The sequence below is a fragment of the Lepisosteus platostomus genome, chromosome 8 (genome assembly GCF_059453375.1).
Source record: "Lepisosteus platostomus isolate fLepPlt1 chromosome 8, fLepPlt1.hap1, whole genome shotgun sequence".
Lineage (NCBI taxonomy): Eukaryota > Metazoa > Chordata > Actinopteri > Semionotiformes > Lepisosteidae > Lepisosteus > Lepisosteus platostomus.
Window position 1 is genome coordinate 33,445,962 of NC_142618.1, and position 20,459 is coordinate 33,466,420.

The 20,459-nt window shown below is 39.2% G+C and overlaps 2 protein-coding genes across 5 annotated transcripts; one reads left to right on the forward strand and one right to left on the reverse strand.

Annotated features, from left to right (window-relative positions):
• The first annotated feature begins 1,348 nt into the window (after positions 1-1,348).
• Positions 1,349-6,072, forward strand: c8h8orf82 (chromosome 8 C8orf82 homolog). The gene is made up of 3 exons (XM_088643239.1): positions 1,349-1,820; positions 2,423-2,471; positions 3,628-6,072. Exons 1-3 carry the CDS (start codon positions 1,659-1,661, stop codon positions 4,119-4,121), a joined length of 705 nt encoding a protein of 234 aa, XP_088499365.1. The 5' UTR covers positions 1,349-1,658; the 3' UTR covers positions 4,122-6,072.
• Positions 6,073-10,988: 4,916 nt separating this feature from the next.
• Positions 10,989-19,505, reverse strand: LOC148657245 (protein THEM6-like). Of its 4 annotated transcripts, none has more exons than XM_088643242.1 (4): positions 19,352-19,463; positions 17,896-18,023; positions 16,913-17,417; positions 10,989-11,444 (listed from the first exon to the last, which is right to left on the reverse strand). In XM_088643242.1, the coding sequence occupies exons 3-4, from the start codon at positions 17,411-17,413 to the stop codon at positions 11,337-11,339; spliced, it is 609 nt and encodes a 202-aa protein (XP_088499368.1). In that variant the 5' UTR covers positions 17,414-17,417; positions 17,896-18,023; positions 19,352-19,463; the 3' UTR covers positions 10,989-11,336. The 4 variants fall into 4 exon arrangements, with proteins under 4 accessions (XP_088499368.1, XP_088499369.1, XP_088499367.1 ...); XM_088643243.1 differs by having other exon boundaries at positions 17,889-18,023; XM_088643241.1 differs by lacking the exon at positions 17,896-18,023 and having other exon boundaries at positions 19,352-19,505.
• Positions 19,506-20,459: the final 954 nt, after the last annotated feature.

The window sequence follows — 20,459 nt, forward strand, 5'->3', positions numbered from 1 at the left end:
TATACCAAGACTGCAGTGTAGTGTGCACTCTCTAACTCATGCATATCCGTCACTTGGTCTTCACAAAATCTTTTGGCAAACAACAATATGAAAAAAGCTAAAACAGCTACACTGCCATTATGATATCAAATCATGCAAACCCCCAATGAATGGTCTAATGAAGCCCACTGAACCAAATCACTACGAATGAATTATTATGAATGGATATTCCCATTGTTTGAAAGACTCCGGAGCGCCCTTGGTTTTCAACAGTTTAGTGAACAGTGTAAGAAATTTTAGATTTTTGTGCTTCGTGATACTGTATCTGTGATTAGCAATGAAACAACGAAGAAGACAGAAATTGAAACACGTCTTAAAAATTAAAGACCAGGATGTTTGTCTGAAGTGGACTGTTAAATTGCCATCAGGTTTATCACTGTCAGTTCTGTCAAACGTACACCTTTATAGTCTAAATGTTTTGAATTAAACGGAATACTTTCATGACTAATGTATTCTAATGCAGCCATAGTGCGTTCTGGTGGTGGTGGAGGGGAGTCCCCATTACCTGTAAAGCGCTTTGAGTGGAGTGTCCAGAAAAGCGCTATATAAGTGTAAGCAATTATTATTATTATTATTATTATTATTATTATTATTATTATTATTATTATTATTATTATTATTATTATTATTCTCATACACTGGCTGACTGTGACTGGAGTGCCCTCTGCTGGTGATTTGAAAATACAAGACTGTTCAGTAAAAGTAACAGTACCCACATACTGTAAAACAGAGATTAAAAAACATTATATTATAGTAGTTAACGTAACTATCCGAAATTAAAAATTCCCGAAATAATAAATAGTCATTTCAAAGATACTATATTTCTATAAAATATAAAAAGTCATATACCGACTTTAATGGTTTGATTAGACTCTCGTGGGAGTGTATTACATTGGTGTAATAAAGTGATTCAATTTATTTAATTTTGAATATTAAACAGGCCTCCTCCATTTTTAATTTTAGATTTAATTAAATATTACGCTTCATTTTGAACTCAGAAAATAAGTATTGTTTTTTTTAGATGTTATGACTAAAAGCGTACAAAAGCCAATGGATTTCTAGTGACTATAACATGTACAGTATGGGATAATTTAATAGTGGTAACCACCAAATGTTTAATTAATATCTGAAACAAAATTACAAATTATAAAATGTTCATTGCTTTCGAACACTGAAATGGGCTCTAAAATTTATGTATCCCATAAAAAAGTTGAGTCTATTTAGATGACACTCTGGACGACATTCGGATGACATTCCGATATTTAGTCGGAACCAAGGAAATTGGTTCTTAGTTTCCCTTCTCTAGTGTTACAAACGTTCCGTCCCCCCTTACCCAAAGTAAACATTACGTAGAAAGTGGATTTCGCAGCTGGCGTTTTTATGTTTTGAGGGAAAGGACTGTTGTTTTTCTGTAGCACCAGGAATCTTTCTGATTTGGACAAATTTTACGAAATCAGAAAGGGGATTCGATTCTTACTAAACCGCTGATTTTAAGCTGGTTATAAAAAAACCAGAGCGTAAGAACGTTTTCACGTTCTTACATTTTTGTGGGGAGAATTACTTTAGGTAGTACGAACACCATCTAGCGACTCGGGCTTTGCCCGTTGTGTAAATTTGATATGATCTTTCCTTTGTGGGTACGTCGGTTGAAGAGGGGCGTCCTGTTTAGTGCCGTGCGGATAGCAGCCTGCAGCGTGCGGGGAAATGTCACTTACACTCAGGGTCAAAGCCCAGAGCCTCGCATTCGGGAATACTTCTACTATATCGACCACCAAGGCCAGGTGACTCAGACGCGTCGAAAGCAAAATTTGAAACCAGCCCGTTAAAGCAAAAAAAAAAAAACAGGTTTTATTAAACGTTACATTGTGATGTTCGCACTTATTTTTTCTTAATTTTCTGAGAGAAATTTCTTTGTGAAATGTTTTTACTTATGAACTTTAACATGGTAACATGGTAATTCTGCAGCAAACGTAAAAGAAGCAAAAACAATGAACCCACTACACAGAGCTTAAAGTGTATGGTTTTTATTCTTTAAGGAATGCTTACATGTATAAAAAAGGGTAATTAAAACACATTTGGAAAAGAAAACCTAAGTATTTTCTCAGTTTAATAAACAATGAAGGAACAACGGATACGTTATAAAATATACAAGAATGATCTTTCTACTGGTTCTGAAGGACTTGATAATTTTTGGCAGGTTAAATTAAAGTGTAGCTGATTTAAAGTCTTTTACTGTAGTACTGTTTTTTTTTATTTGGAAGCATCTTTCTTTAGCATTTCTAAATTATCTTTGCCAATTAGTATTCAGTCAGTGGTATGTGTCAATGTGAGAGTGCCTGTGGCCACATTCAGCATCTTTCATGTTGATGTGTATCCTATGCAGCTCTTCTTAGATGACACCAGAGTGAAGAACTTCATCACTTGTTTTAAAGGTACAGTCTTGTTGTGCCCATGATATAACGCTCTTGTCTGCAGACTTCTGACATATTTTCTATATATATACTTCATATATTTAGCATATTATACTTTTGTATATTATATATATATTTCTTATTGGAGGATGAACAAAAATGTTGATTGGTATTATAATAGCTTTACTTCTGACAAATTTCACTGATGAAATGTGAATTGGGGATCTACATAAAGGAGTTAATTTTTTTTACAACTGTGGTATTAAATGTAAAATCTAAAGTTAGCAGGCATATGGTGGTTTAAAGGCATATAATATGGTTTACATTTCTAATATAAGGTCTAAAAATCCTGCTGTTCACATAGTGCACACAAATACAGTGCATTTAATAATAATAATAATAATTAATAATTGCTTACACTTATATAGCGCTTTTCTGGACACTCCACTCAAAGCGCTTTACAGGTAATGGGGACTCCCCTCCACCACCACCAATGTGCAGCATCCACCTGGATGATGCGACGGCAGCCATAGTGCGCCAGAACGCTCACCACACATTAGCTATCAGTGGGGAGGAGAGCAGAGTAATGTAGCCAATTCATAGAGGGGGATTATTAGGAGGCCATGATTAGTAAGGGCCAATTGGAAATTTGGCCAGGACACCGGGGTTACACCCCTACTCTTTTCGAGAAGCGCCCTGGGATTTTTAATGACCACAGAGAGTCAGGACCTCGGTTTTACGTCTCATCCGAAGGACGGCGCCTGTTTACAGTATAGTGTCCCCGTCACTATACTGGGGCATTAGGACCCACATGGACCGCAGGGTGAGCGCCCCCCCGCTGGCCCCACTAACACCTCTTCCAGCAGCAACCTTAGTTTTTCCCAGGAGGTCTCCCATCCAGGTACTGACCAGGCTCACACCTGCTTAGCTTCAGTGGGTTGCCAGTTGTGATTTGCAGGGTGATATGGCTGCTGGCCATTTGGGGTAAATCAATTCTCAGCACTAATGTGAAATTAGTAACCATAACAAATACATATGCAGCACAACAATAAACACACAGGCAATTGAAAAAAAAACAGACAATAACCACATATAAACATTTTTAAATGAAAACAAATGTCCTTAAAATTGGATCAGGTGATTTTTATTATCTTACTTTGGCTCCACCTTTCCACAGATCAGCACTTCCTGGTTTTCTTCTTCAGCCGGCTGTGCCGGAATGAGACTGGGCGCTATCAGGACTCCTTCCCCTTCCTGTCTCTCTGTGGCCGCGAGCGAAATTTTGTGCGCTGTGACGACCGACCAGTTGTCTTCACGCAGATCCTGGGTGCTGAAGAAGAAGAGAGGGGTGGAGAAGTGGTCAGTGAGGCTGCAGAGCTCCTCTCTTTCTGCGGTGGGGGCAAGAAACTATCTGTTCCCTTCCACCCCCAGTGTCTCTTTATGCAACCCAAGTCTGGACGACTGTACCATCCCAGTCCCGAACGGGCAGGGGCTGTAGGACTGGTGCGCTCTGCTCTCGCCATTGAGCTCAGCTCCTGCTTTGAGTACGCTCCTGGTCAGGCCCAGACTGGCCAGCCCACTCATTTCCACTGGGCAGGCCAGCGTCACAGACTTACTAATGAGCTGGCCGTCCACTTCACACTCGGTCCAGGAGCTGTGCCCAATGAATGAAGTGTTGGGGACATAGTGAGCTCAGAGAGATTGATGCCTGCACTTCATCTCTGTCTGGATCACTTGATAATAAAGAGTAAAGATGTTGTGTGGTAGGCTTTGATTTAGTAATAATAGTAATAATAAAATAATCTGGTTGTTCTGTAGATTACGGGGCTCTGGCTACAGTGGTGTCCCAGTACTGAGTATCAATACCAATGATCTTCAGTGATAATTTTGGTCTTCACGCCTTAGGTCAGTATGCCCTGAATTCTGGAAATCTAAATGATGACCATGTCATAGAGCAAAGTATACATAAAGAAACTAGAAAGCACATGTCACTGATTCAGGCAGTCTTCAAATATTGCAATACTGCTAAGTAAAACAAAATAGAATTATACCTTAGTCCCATGTATTTTAGAATTTATAGTGCGTTTTGCTTTTCAGTATGCTGGAACTGTTGCATTATATATGTTTCTGTTCATGAAACAGTGCAGTTTCAGTAGTTTTGAAGAAGAACTAACGTTTTAGGTATACAAAGGAAGATGGTGTTTCACAAAGGTGAAAGGTCCATTGGTGAAGAATTAAGATTTATACTGATATACTGAAAATATACTTTTCTTAAATCTTTTCAGATGTGAATCATTTTCTTTTCTAATTTACATCCTCTGTAGCTTTCCAGCAATTGGTTTGTGAGGAAACGTTTTGAATTTAATTTAATAGTGTATTCTTGTACAATCTACATGTAGTTGCTGCTCAAATAATTCTGATTGGATAATATGGGGTAACAATTACACAAGTTTATTTATTCATAAGGACCCCATCCTCACAATGATAATTACTTATTTTTATTTTTTAATTTTAAATGTGGAATTGTTACTTTTATTTTATGCATCACTTTATACCTTATCATTTTGGAATTACCAGTTCTTACCTGTGCAACAGACCAGCACAGGGGAAATAGGGTAGCTAATAGGGTAGCTCACATTACAATAATATCCTTCATTAGAAAGCAAAAGTTCTATAGCAACCTCTAGCCTGTCCTGGAAGGACAGGGTTCAAGGCAGGACTACACCTTCAATGGGAATTAAATAATACATACCGAACATGTCTACTACAAGTCTACTAATTGTCTACAGGACACTCTTCATGCTTGGGCAAACATAAAAACAAGGAATATTAAAAAAAAACATATTACAGTTACAAAGAGCAAAAATAAGGGCTTACTTTTATAAATCATTATCTAAAATAAGCCTTTAATTTGATTTGAAAACAATTTAGTATCCTGGTTTCTAATGTGAATTGGGAGGGAGACTTTAAAACAGGGAGCATAGCAGCTGAAAGTCTTGTCAGTGTCAAATGGCCCCTGGATTCAACCAATAAATCACTCTTTGCTAAGCTCACTGAAAAATCTGTCTGATCTCACCTGGCAGATGAGATTTTATGCAGATCTGAGTATGGTTTTGCATGCAGGTAGTAAAAATATTCTGTGAACTATAAATACAAAATGGGAAAAGCTGAGTTAGTAGAGGCAACCTCAGAAAAAGACGGTGATGTTAAAGAGGTGTTCATGTCTACACATTATTATGTTGGGCAAGGTGGGAGAGCAATAAAAATGCAAAATGGTAAGATAAATTGTCAAAGGTGTAGAATTAAAATCCATTATGTTATGTTAAAACTTGTTATGTTAAAAATTGTGTCTAGCAGTAGAAAAGCCTCATTTAGAATGGTGTGCATGATTTTGGTCACAAAGTTACAGAAAATATATTGTTGCTCTTCCTGAAAAGAGCAACCAAAGCATCTGGGGCTTAAGATGCTTTCTGGGACTGTCCTACACTGACAAGCTAAAGGAACTGAGCCGTTTTAGTCTTCAACAGAGGAGACTGAGGGTATCTGATGCAAATATTTTAAATCCTCAAAAACATTTACAGCTGAATGATATACCTGAATAAATTAATTAAAAACTACAAAATGGGCCTTTCTTATGTACAGTACTTATACTGTATATTGCTACTGTTGCTACCTTGAAGTCCATTAAAAACTGAACAGACAGCCAATGTAGACTACTGCATGAAGTGATGTACAGTAATTAGAGAGTTAAGTACAGGTCTTCTGCCTGGGAGCAACATTCTAAACAAGCTGGAGCCTGTTGGGGTTGCTATTAGTCACACTACCAAAGAAGGAACCACAGTGGACAGGAAGATATACAGTATATAAAGGCATGAATCTGCATTAATGCATCCTTCAAAGGCAGGTTTGGACTTCATTAATATTTCTAAATTAACAGAAATTCTTTGCTGTTTTAGAATATAGTTGGGTAAGCATTACAGCGTCACAGAAAAGACAAAAGCAGTCTTACGTTTTGACATTTGTGACCGTGCTAACTTTGTCTCTTGTGGCAAGGGATTGTCACCTAATTGAGAGCCTACTGACAACAGACAATAAGTGAATATGATCTTTTTGGCATTTATTGTGATCCATATATGGCAATATTAGTAAACATTAGACAAATTCCATACCTCATCACTTTCACTTTAACATAGGTGTAAGAACCACCCAGTCACCTGGATTCTTCTGTTCTGTAAACTGAATATGACCGCACTCCATCTATAATCCGATACACACATGGGAGGTCTATCTATTCAGCATAATTCAGTAGAGTGAAGCTTTGAATCAATAAAACATCCATCCATTTCCTAACTACTTCATCCAGTTCAGGTTCACAGAGGAGACAGCCTGCACCAGCCAGCAGTGGGCACCAGCCCATTGCAGGACACACACTCACACACCAGGGCCAGTTTTCTCAGAAGCCAATTAACCTGTCTGTATGTTTTTCGATGTGGGAGGAAACCAGATCACCTAGAGGAAACCCACTCAAACACTGGGACAACATACAGACTCCACACAGACAGCACCCTAGGTCTGGAATTGAGCCAAGCTAAGCACTGCAGCACCTTTTCTAATTTCCTTATTTAATTTTTTTTTGTAATTTTCTTAAATGGGAACTTTCCACTGGTGAAGCTTACAAGCTTCCTTATACATGTCTTTATCAATGGCTAATTTTTATAGGAATCAGAAATATGCTATTTTTACTCATACAAAAGTATAGATATAAATGAGCAATAGTTTCATAAGCATAATTTTGAACATTTTCAGGCCTGAATCAGACCTTTGTTATATGGCAACATATGAAAGTTGTAAACATCCACTGAAAGGATGCAAATATTATTTAACATAATGCTTTTATTATGTTGAACAGCCATTTAAAGCATAAAAACTGAAAAGCATTTGACAGGAGTACATTGGCTCAGCAAAATGAGTACAATTAGTGGTCAATTACAAGTCAGATCTTATGTATCAAATAAGGATTATACAGGAAAAGTTTAAGACCCTCTTATACACCCTTCTCCATTACTGCCTTAGCAGCAAGATGTATCCATTTTATGCTGATAAATACACATACAACACAGTACATGCAAACAGTGTAAGCATTATTAATAACATTGGCAAACAACTTAATCACAAATGGAAAAACATGTTCAAAACACAGTGCATTATGAAATAATTTAAATCAATTTTCCGGAAGGAGGTAGAATCCACATTGACAGCTGTGCAATAAAATTAGTCTCATTGTTTTTAAATGGAAAACAAAACCAGAGCAGCTCAGAAAAATATTCAAAGGGGGCAACAGAAAAGTCACAATATAAGGACAAAGTAGTTCAACATTTTGTATTGAACCTTTAAGCTAACTGTGTTCTAGAGGACTCATTCTTACGGTTTAACAGTGCTTTAGCACCATTTAAATGTTTCAATTCAGTCTCCACTCTCTCAGCTAGATCATCTATTAGATGTTGAAATTTAATATAAAGTTCCTATTCCATTTGTTCATCCTCTGTTGACTTTCAGGGTACTGAGCGTTCATTGTTCAAATCTATTAATTATTCCCTGAATTTACTTTGTGTTGCTCTTAATGAAACAGTAGTAGGAAAGTAAATGTGAATTTAATCCAAGTGTAGAAAAGCTACTTTAGGCCAATCTGACTATAGTAGGATGTAGCATTCTTTGGATGAAACATTGACCCAAGGTTCTGACTTTTGGTCACTAAAGATCCCATGGTTATAGTTGTAAGAGCAGGGGTAAATAATCCCATTGTTTTATTAAATTCCCCTTTTGGCCTGCACAATCCAAGTGACCTAAATTTCCTTAATTCAACTGGTGATGTTTCTCTCATCTCTACCTGATCTAGTGTTTATTGAGGCTTCTGTACATCACCCAGCTGCGAGCTGCATTTGAATGATACATGAATTTTGCTCTCGCCTATATGTGAATCGATTTGGGAAGAAAGGAGCTGTAGAAATGCAAGCCATTGAAACCCAGAAATTCAACAGGGCTATTCAGCTATTAAGTCCACAGCGAGGAATGCACAGAGCTGCAGTGCAGACTGATATTGCACTAATTCATTTAACTACAACTATATATTTAAAAACATACACGTTCTCCAAATCCTGTATATAAAACTGAGCATCACAGAAAGACATTTTTTTTACATCACCACACTACAGTATATAAACATTTATATACATATAGTGCATATAGTGTGCTTTCAAGTATTACAAAGTGAGATCACAAACATAGACCATTCATATCATCATGATATTTAGTCTTCAATTACACACCTTGTAAATTAATGTTTAGAAATAATTCATAGCTGCAGTTTTGATCTCGTGTAAATAATTGTAAACCACTGAAAAAAATCAGTGTGAATAACCTTAATTGCCAAATTGAGAGACATGTTTAAGACGTTATGAATTCCATTTCTTATGGTGGTCTTCCGGTCCACCTTTGACAAAAGAAGTAGGATAAATACTTCTTGAAAGTATCAATGGCTGATGTAACTTGCAGAGAGCTAACAATGTTGTTTTTCATGCAATTAAAACAAAACTGCTTCTTGTCTGCGCATATAACTCTAAAATCGCAAAACTTCCGATTACATTTACATCTGATACAAGAGGTAAATTCAATCTTTGTGGTTTCCCTCCTCGGCTCTTTCTTTTTTAAACAAATGTTGGAATCCTTCTTTTTATCAATTGGTTAATTGATAGATTTGAACTACAATGTAGAACATTTAGGGGCTGATGCTATGACTGAGCTACTGCTCCAAAATGACCCTGCAAAATTTAAATTGCCACAATGCCCTACATCAGAATAATAGATATGCAATTTATTTAAGGTACCATAAATCTTAAACATCACCATGTGCATTGGGTTCTTTAGCAGCAAAGTCATCAAAACACACTGTAACACCTGTTCCATAAAATGAAGTAGTCCTTAAATGTGCAGCACTATTTCCTGGCCAGAAGGCTTTTCTTTTGTTCATAGCAATAAAGATGTTACCAAAAATTATAAACCAGGAGCTGTTAGAAGAATCCCATTAAATACCTCCTTCACTGAGCAAGAAGAGAAATGAAACTACTTTTGTTTGTTTGAAACTGTTTGTTTTTACCTATGATCTCCATAATACATCTTCTTTTCCCAAATGCATATTCATTTCATGTGCATGCTGTCCTGTTGTGTCAGTTTTGTTATGTGTGTACAAAAAATGTGGAGTGTTATCTTGTTATGACCCTTATTCCATTGTCTTGCAAACCCTCTGTCTACATCTTGTTAATTAAATGTTAACAAACTCATTCTGCTGAGACAGAATCTTTCAGTGTGGGCCAGAGGGTTTGAGGTTGTCGCTTACGATACAAAGACAAAATGCAAGGTTCATTTTTGTGGCGCGTCCTTACGTTACAGCTAAACTCTGCCAACATAAGGAAGTAAATAGTCTAGGAGGTCAAACAGACCTCTGCAGGTATCGGGGGTCAATGTAGTCAGAAGGACCATTACGCAAGTAATGAAAAGGCGGCAGCTGGCAGGTAAGAAATCAAAGCAAAAGTGACAAAGCAGAGCAGGCCTGCATCAGGAGCAGGAGGGGGGATTGTCCAACATTCTCCCAACAGATGACGGTGTGCCAGATGGTTTGAACCAATTCTTCTAAGGCACAGCCAGGGATAATGCCCCCCATTCCCAAGACACCTTGTTCCTCACAAGACTGCACCCTGACATCCTCAGCCTGATCAATATAACTAATATCAAAATCATAGTGCAGATAAATGAAGTCACAAAGGCAACATGTCATTGTTGCCTATTTGTATGCTATTCTCTGTGCATTGTGGCACCTCGGTCTTTAAGATGCAGTTCCAATAAAACCAGCGTATATCAGCACAGAATAGCAAAAATGCATTGCGATATACAACTGTTGATGCTCTGAGTTAAATGAGAGCTATGTAAAGGCGTGTGCTTTTGTGCCGGATCTGCCAATAATTTTCAGGTTGTAAGAAGAGGTTTAAAATTATTCAATGGGTTTGCACCTGCACCTGCCCCAGCACAGGGCAAAATCTTAACACCTCATTTTCAGGTTTTGCACTTCTAAGTCTTCCAGATCCCAGCCCATTCCCACATTTTACTCTTAATTTACTCACATTCCAAAGCAAATTGCATAGTTTAACAATAACAAGGTGCTAATTTGATACTGGGAACAGAAGGTCAGGTTAACACCATTTTTGACATACGCTGCTCTCTTTGATTATTTTATAATGCTTTTAGCCACATTATCACAGCTGCTAATCATTTTGCACCTTATCTGTCATCTTCCCCTAAACATTTAAGAATGTCTCATCTCACCTCAATGAGGCATTTCATTTCAGCTTTTCATTTAATGAAGATTTAAAACCTTGTAGGACAGCGACTTCATATGCATTAAAGTGCTCTTAGTTTTTTGCCATCTGAGAACCCTTCAGCACGGTATGTTCCCTTTGAAATTTTGTAGTGCAGGATACAATCACATTACATAAAAACCTTTATTTGCGGATCTATCATAAATCCAACACAGCCCACAAGCACATAATTTTCAAGGGAGCTGGTCATCATTAACAAGAAGCGTCATGCTCTCTGAAACAAGGAATTTGCCGACCAGCGATTCACAGTAAGAGACTACAGTACTCATTTAATCTTACTGGGCTCTGAATGGACATGTGCCAGCACATTTTCTGATAAGATGCTTGCGAAAGAAAGCAGATTTATGCTCTGACCCGGGGAATTACAGTAGCTAGGTTAGGACAATCCATTGGTACAGTATCTCTCCTGTATGGAGGTGCCTCCTCTATGGTCTTTAACCCGTAATACAGAGCCCTCTCACTGCAACTTCCCATCCGGGCTGTTTTCTGCCTTCAAAGCTTGGCTGCTGGCGTTGTTGTAGCTTATCCAATGCTGCAGCTCCTCAGAGAACTCAGGACTCTCCACCTAGAAGGGATACAGAGAAACAGACCTCATGTCATTAAGGCCAACCCTTTTGTTCTTGTGTATAGCACATTATTGTATGCTTTCTCCATGGCATTCTATTGGCACTTTCTGCTCAGACTGAAACAAGAGCCATATCATCTTGTAACTACCTCTGAGTTTACATATCCACTTACTGAAAGACATCACGTTTATATTTATACTTAATGGTTTCCAAAAACAAACGTATGAGAAAATTGCTCATCTGTGAATGACGGGGTTTACAGAATACATAGAAGACAGGGTTTCAAGTATTGAAGTACTGTATATACAGTACAAGAAAAATGTAAGTCTTTCCAAATGCAGGCCAATTGTCTTCATGCATTTGTATGGCTAAAGTCTACAGTAAGAGTTTATGAAGAGCCATCTTACTGAAAATCAGCAGAAGAAATGATTATATCTATTTTGATTTAATCACTTTCCTAATTTGTGTTTCAGTATTTTGTTCCCATGTACTGGCCATCAGTAAAGTGTTACACAGGGGAAAACATACTATTGGAATGAAAGGATGCTGATTATATATACCCCTGCAGTGACAAGAAAAGATTTGTGAACACTCTAAATTGGTCTGTATTCCTGTATATATTTGTTCTAAAACATAAATAGATATATAAGAATGTTTGATTAAATGTTTACAAGAAACCTGATTGTGTACAACACAAGGACATAAGATACATTTGGATCACTTAATTTAAAAAAAACAGTACATTTTCTTATACAATATGTCCTTTTTAGAAGAAATTTCCTTTAACTGTTCATCAGTCTTTCACATTGACTATTAGAACTTTTGGCCTACAGTCAATTCTTCCTTACAGAACTGATTCAGGTCAGTGGCAGTGGTCAGACTTTGACTTGGCCAATGCATCCATCCAATTTCTTCTTCACCCGTTCTACTGCAGATTTGCCTGTACATTTAAGATCACTGTCTACATGATGATGATGATCCGACTCTCGGCGATTCTATAGGCCATCTCTCGCCACGCTTTCCGGTCTTGGACTTTCTCTTTCAGCTGTTCTATGCCTAAGCCAGTGTCTGTTTTGATGGCGTCAAGCCACCACGTTCTTTGGCTGCCTCGTCTTCTTGTTCCACTGACCATTCCAAGCATCATTGCTTTCTCCAATGAATCTGATCGCATCACGTGACCAAAATAAGTGAGCCGGAGTCTGGTGAACTTTCCCTCAAGCGAAATTTCTGTCTTGATGCACTCCAGAACCTCTTTATTGGTGACCCTTGCAGTCCATGGTATCCGTAACAGTCTTCTCCAGCACCATAGCTCGAAAGCATCCATCCTCTTTCGGTCAGCTTTTTTCAGGGTCCAGCTTTCACACCCATAAATTGATATGGGGAACACAATAGCATGGACCATTTTGCATTTGGTTGTGAGGCTGACGTCTTTGCTCTTCCAGATTTGGTGCATGCTCAGCATCACACTACGGCCTAACATAATTCGTCGCCTGATTTCAGGGCCGCAGTCTCCAATTCGGTCGATCATGGATCCCAGGAAGCAGAAAACCTTGACACATTCGATCTCTTCACTACTGATTGTTATTTTGACTGCTCCATTTCCAGCTGTTGTCATGATCTTCGTCTTTTTGATGAAAAGATGGGTCTCCACCTCAACACTTTCCTTTTCACTTTCCTTTTTGATTCTTAAAATGAGGTATTTCAGGCCATCTTCTGTTTCCGATACAACAGTAATGTTGTATCATCAGCATAGTGGAGATTATTAATATTTCTGCCTCCAATCTTCACACCAATTTCCGATTCTTCCAGATCTAATTTCCTCATGATCATTTCTGCATAAAGATTGAAAAGAAAAGGGGACAGAATACAGCCTTGTCGCACACCTTTCTCGATTTTGAACCATTCGGTGTCTCCATGTTGTGTTCGAACTGTTGCTTCTTGATCTTTATAAAAGGATCTTATCAGCTGGATCAAGTGTGCTGGCACACCCAGTTCTTGCAGTTCGATGCAGTCAAATGCCTTACTGTAGTCGATGAAGCAAATGTAGATGTTTTTCTGATGTTCATGACATTTCTCCATAATCCACCGCAGATTTGTGATATGGTCACGGGTACCACAACCTCGTTTGAACCCAGCTTGCGAGTCAGGTAGTTCTGCTTCAATGATTGGGCGCAGACGCTGCTGTATGATCTTCAGAAGGACTTTGCTCGCATGAGGAATCAGGGCTACTGTACGGTAGTTGCAACAGTCCCTTGCGTCACTTTTCTTAGGCAGTGGGATGAATACTGATCTTTTCCAATCCTTTGGCCACCTGCTGGTTTCCCAGATCTTCTGGCAGATCGCTTTGATAGCCACTGGTGGAACAGGCCTCAACATTTCTGCTGGGATGCAGTCAATACCAGGTGCCTTGTTGTTTGGTAACTGCTTCAGCGCCCATACGACTTCCTCATCCAGGATAGCTGGCTCCATTTCCACTGGGTCGTTGTGGGGTGCCTCAGGGTCACTATTGCTTGCATACAACTTTTCCGTGTATTCTATCCATCTGCTTCTGATGCATTTCTGGCCCGTCAGGACCTTCCCGTTCTTGTCTTTGATTGCTCCTTTGCGGGCAGTGAAAGAAGTTCAAATTTTCTTGACTTGCGCAAAGAGATTTCTGGTGTGACCTTTTCGACAGTCCTCCTCCATTTGCTTGCATCACTGATCCCAGTATGCTTCTTTGTCCTTCCTTGCTGCCTTTTGAAATTCCACATTTAGCCTCCTAGCTCGGTCCCAAACGGCTTAGGCTGCTCTTCTTTGATCTGCGATTTTGATGCTTTCTGCCGATAGCCACTTGCTTCTTTTCTCTAATTTCTTGTATGGTATATGTTCCTGTGCTGTTTTGATAATCGTGGATTGGAATTCCTGCCACAATTCATCTGGCTGTTTGTCTTCATTGCCAAGCAGTTCAAATCTGTTCTTCACTGCGACTGCGTATGAAACAGGTACCTTGGAGACATCAAAACGCTTTGATGGAGCATTCTTTTTAATGTTGCAGAATTTCACCTTGATGGTGGCTACAAGCAGTTCGTGGTCAGAACCGCAGTCAGCACCAGGGAAAGTTTTGATGGCAAGGACTAAGGACTGTCTACATGACCCACTTTCAACTCTGCTTCAGCTGATGAATGGATGTCCTGACATACTTCCATACAATCTGATATTACAACGCCAAATTTATGGTTCTGTCAATTGTGGCAAGATGTTTATGTCCTAAGGCAGCAAATCAGCCCACCACCTGCTTGACAGATAAGAACAGATTCTTCATTTGAAAGCAACTTTTACTTTTCACCTCTATAAACAGTAAATATTGCAGCCCCCAAAAAGTTCAACTTTCAACTCCTTTGTCCAGAGAATGTTCTTCCAGTAATCTTGTGTATTGCTCTTTGGTAGACAAAAGGCAGGTAACAGTGTTCTTTTTAGAGAAAAATGGTTTCTTCCTGGCTATCCTCCCAAGAAAACCATTCCTGTTCAGCCTTTTCCTGATGCCTGAGGCATGAACACTGACATTAAACCATAGCAATAGCAGATCTTTAGATGTTACTCTGGAGTTCTTTGTAGTTTCCTGGATAATTTTCCAGCTTGCTCTTGGAGAGGTTTTGGCAGGTTGACCAGTCCTGTGAAGGGTTACCATGCTCTTGAATGTTCTTTTTGTAGACTGTAGTACAGTCAGACAGTGAATTGAAGGAGACCGAAATGTTTAGAAATAGCTATGTAATACTCTCCAGTTTATGACTAATATGTAGGGTAATTGGATATTTAGGGCTTCCCAAACTCAGTACTTGTTAAGCTGATGCCCAAATATTTAACCACCTGACTCTAAATACACATTTAATTGTGCTAAGTAAAGTACAGGTTCACTTATTATTTCACATATACTGAAACATCTGTTAGTGTAACTCTCTTAAAAAGATTCCCTAATCCTATCTTGTTCACAATGTGAAACTATGTGAAACTAGTCCATTCTTTGCAACAATTCATATGAACTCAAAAACAAGATGAAGCCATTTGATCTATTCAACTCATTTGGTGGTTAGTGGATAAGTTATTCAAGGATCTCACAAAGCCTTTTCTTGAAAGAAGCCAACAATGTAGCTGGTGTTTTGGCTAGCATACTAGTGATCCTAAAACACTTTACCTTTCATACACATACACAGTAAGACACATTTTCAATGGGTTATAATGGCATACCGTAGCTGCTTGAAATGTACTTTTCCATGTAAATTAATCTTACCATGAAAACAAAGCACAATCTCTTTGCAATGTTGCTTTTCAAAATTAATACAGCTTCTATCAGTCATTAGACAAATTGTTCTGTGTAAATTAAAAACTGACATTAACTTATATTTCTCTTACTTACATTAGATCACGTAGAAATGGAAAAGCTGCCATGCACGAGGAATGACCAAATGTGGACATGTGGACTACACTATGACTGTGTCAGTTTAACTTTTAGATACTGTATGTCTTTGAACATGATGTAGACGTGTTAGGTTTCATAATTTATATTCAGATGTAGGTTTAATTAGATCAAGGAAATAGTATTTTCAGACAGGATAGACCTGTTCAGCTCTGGCCTCAACTACATTCGCGGTGCGGTGGCCTGTGGCTGAAAGGTTGCCGGTTTGTATCCTGCGGTCAGCAGAGGAATCCTACTCTGTTGGGCCCCTAAGCAAGGCCCTTAACCCCAACTGCTCCAGGTGCGCCGTAAAAAGCTTCTCTCCTGGTCTGTGTTTTTAATGAAGAGCAAGTTGGGGTATGTGAAAAGACAAATTCCTAATACAAGAAGTTGTACTGTATATGGCCAATAAAGTGATCTTATCTTATTCCCTAGGAAGGTATGGGTAACATCCTGCTGTCTCCAGTCACCTGACCAGCTAGGAGAAGACAATTGGATAGAAGACTGAAAAAACAAGGAAGCTGAAGCACCTGGGGAAAAAAGACAGCTCCCCTATATTTCATCTCACTAGTGGGGGTAGGAATGACCAGTGGATGGACTCCATGAAGTGTGAATTTTTTGGGGGAGTCTGAGAGAGAACCATTTTTTCATGAAGAGCCTGAAAGGGAGACTTTACTACAAAAAGTGTATTTTTTGTATAATAAAGTAACTTTATTCCTTTATTATGCAGCTGGTAATCAGCTTAGCTATCTTATAGTGAGGGAACAGAAGACGGTGAGTTAGTAGCTTAAAGAGCCTTTTGGTTGTGGAGTTTCCAAGCACTGTAAATAAAGAGCACTAGTTGTGTACCACACGGATGTTTGTGTGTCAGTTATTCTAGAGCAGTCTATAAAAGAACACCCTTTTGGCACACCAGCCCTGTCTGTGTCACGTTAGAAATTAGAAAGCGACTGGTGATTTGCAATCCAATTGCAGTAAAAACAAGTCCCCTGTTAACCCTACAATATGATGGGGACAGCGGGTCCTCCTCAGTACCTTTCTCTTGCAGAGGTGCTGCATGATTTGGTCTGGGCTGCTGCGCAGGATGTTCTGGCGGCACAGCATGATGGCGGACAGGAAGCCGTCGACCTTGGAGACGAAGCGCTGCTCCACAAAGAAGGCCTTGTCGTCCCAGGCCAGCACACGGCTGCGCAGCTCAAAGGGCTCCCCCAGATGCAGCGAGCGGCGATAGCGAACGGTGGAGGCCCCCACCACCATGTTCGCCCCCAGTGCCCATGCTGCCTTGAACATGCCGTTGCGGGTATAGAGGGAGAAGCGGGCGAAGTCGCATTCGCGCAGGTAGCGGGCATTGTTCATGTGGCCCATGAAGTCGATATCGTGAGGGAGCACCCGCCCGCTCTTCCTCTGCTCCGCCAGTACATCCCACACTGGTGGCTGAAAGTAGGCGCGCAGGACCACCACTGCCCCTCGCAGGAAGTACCACACGTCTGTGTTGGAGAACAGCAGCAGCAGCACAGCAAGTATCCAAAGCCACATGTCTCTGGGAAAGGACAAAGAAACAAAACACTTAGTCTAGATTTGCATTCTGTGCTGCCTAAGGACATAGAAAGATTGCTTTATTCAGCAAAGGGTAACATGCAGCTGCAACTATCAGGGACAGCCCAAACAAATACAGTCATGCAATAAGGCGCAACAATTGCCAGGCTCTCTCCTGAGTAAATCTGAGGAGCTTTAACATGGAAGTTGAACAAGTTGAACGGACACAAAACAGAACCTGTCGCACTGTTACACAAAGAACCTGTCTGACCGCTAGACCCCGTTTCTCACTTTTATTTTGAGCAGATCAAGCAATCTTTTATTATTGTTATTATTATTATTATTATTATTATAATAGAGCTTTTCTGGACAATCTACTCGAAGCTCTTTACAGGTAATGGGAACTCCCCTCCACCACCACCAGTGTGTAGCATCGACATCAACAGCATTAATTTCAAAGTGCACCAGCACTTACCACTTACCACACACCAGCTCTCAGTGGGGAGGAGAACAGAGTGATGAAGCTCATAGATGAGGATTATTAGGAGGCCATAACTGGTAAAGGATGGGCCAAAAGTTCACCAGGACGCCGGGGGTGAACACCTCTATTCTTTTCGAGAAAATCAGAACCTCAGTTTTACATCTCATCCAAAGGACAGCACCTTTTTTACAGTATAGTGTCACCATCACTATACTGGGGCATTAGGACCAACATAGACCTAAGGGTGATTTTGAGGTTTTCTGTATTCCAAATAGTATTTCTGTCGTATTGTCTGGGTACACCAAAAAATATGACCACTCACATAAATATACTGTATGCACTCACGTATTTTATATTTTTTTAAATTATAAAATCACCTGGTGCCAATTATAGATAGTGCAAAAACAAATAAAGTAAGTTGTTTTAGCTAGAATTACAATTATATCACTATATGCATAGTCACTTAGAATGTGTGGTCATTAATGCTTAACACAAGAAGAGAGAACTGGTGAATTGCAACAATTTCACTGAATATTATTGATTTCATAACTTAAGCCGAACATAGATAACTTTCTATAGATAGTGTTGCCTAACAATGTTGGTACCTAGGCTTCACCTGTGCCAGGAGATTAGTACAAGAACATTCTGCATGTACATTATCGAATACATTTTTTATACTACATAGGTGCACGCAATCAATATAAATAGCTTAATTAAAAATAAAAATAGCTTAAATAATCTATTTTCTTCATATGTTTTTAAGTTCTCTGACAGTTTTTGTTTCATTAATACAAAAGGGAAAAGTAATCAGTTTAACCGGGAATGGGTTAAGGTAGATCACAATTTCTATCCAATGTTCCCCCATACACTTACACTACAGCAGTGATCTGCGCGGTTTTAGAATATAATATGCTACAGCATATCAAAGTTCAGATGTACTTAATGGATCGGAATATTTTTTCAACATTAATTGTAGATGAGAATATGATAATTTTTAGTGACATTTTTATTACATTAGTTTTATTAAAAAAGCCTGTGTAACAGTGGTGGTGAAGAGGTCAGGGATGAATGGGAAGTGGTTGTATCTAACATTCAAAATCAAAAGATACTGTATTTAACAGCCGCAACGTGCATTTACGTCACCAGCACCATAGACACTAAGCTTCACAAAGCAGTAAGGCCTGCCTCAAGTGACAAATCTCGACTGATATTTTACAGCACTAAAGTCGTAAAACGCAATGAAGAATGGCGCTTTCGAATATTTTTAATACCAGTACCCCGTAGCGTAATGATAAAAATCCCACTGTAAACCACATTCAAATCCTTACAACATGGATTACTTCCGTACACCACCAAAAAATCAGATTTCTAACTCTGCGCAAGAATCTTCACCTGCTGCCTATGTGAGCCCTGCCTGACAGTATACGGTTTGTATTTTACCAGTTATGTGATCTTACATTTCCATTAGGTAACGCTGCACCAGACCGGAACCTCCGACGGCTTGTGCTAACAAAGCAGGTGTTTCAGCTGCCTGTCATACTCATCATAAGCTACTGTGGTAGCGGAAGCAGTAGCGTGAAGCTAGCTACATTAAGTGACGCCAGCTTGGCAGCACCTTTCAAAATAAAAGTCCCTAAATCCTGCCTCATAAAAAATAATCCTGGACCAAAGTCACATTTATAGCACAACAACAATTTGTGCATCCTCAGAACTAGGTAGAATGTGATAAATAGACCCACAGGTAATAGGAAACTGCCGTTCTTCATTATTTTTTTGTTTTCTTGCAATCTTATCTTATCACTTCCTCCTTGCAAATTGACACAGAGCTGTGCACTGCTAGACAGGAAAAAGTCTCATTCCTGACAGAATAAAACGTGTGCCTCTCCAAAAGTAGTTCAAATCTATTCTACAGACCCACAGCTAATAGAAAATCACCATGATTTTCTCAGATAAGTGTCTCTGTCAAAACTGCTGGGGTTTATAGAGCACCTCCCATTCCCAGACTGGGACCGTGCAGTGATGGGCAGGGAGTGGTCTCACCCCCATCCCGACCAAACAAACATTTGTGCCTCTCCAAAAATACCTCAAATAACTGTAACTGTTCAGTGGCTCCAGGTTTTTTGTGTTTCATGAGTATTGGCATTCTCAACTGTGAGTACATGGTTTGACCAACATGTCTCTGTCCGATGCCTCCTTTATTTCTAGAAAACAAACACAATCTATGCTATGTGTTGGCTGTGTTGTGATGTTTTGTTCATTTGCTTTAATTCTAAATTTCTGTCCAATGCACGAAAGTACCGCCCAATAATGTCCACCTCTGCTTATAGACTTTCCTTCATGTCTTATTGTCGATTTAATAGTACATTGCACTTTACCAACACCTTCCAATTTCAACTAAAGTTTGCAGTGGAATGTGCTCTGGGAATCTGAATCACAATAGTGAAAGAGCTACTGTAAATCGTTGCTTCCAGACCACTGTTTGCTTACACTTTGAGTAATTCTGTGTGACTATGTTCTCTAGCAAAGACTTGTGGATGAGGGTGGATAAACTCATGAAAAAAGCAG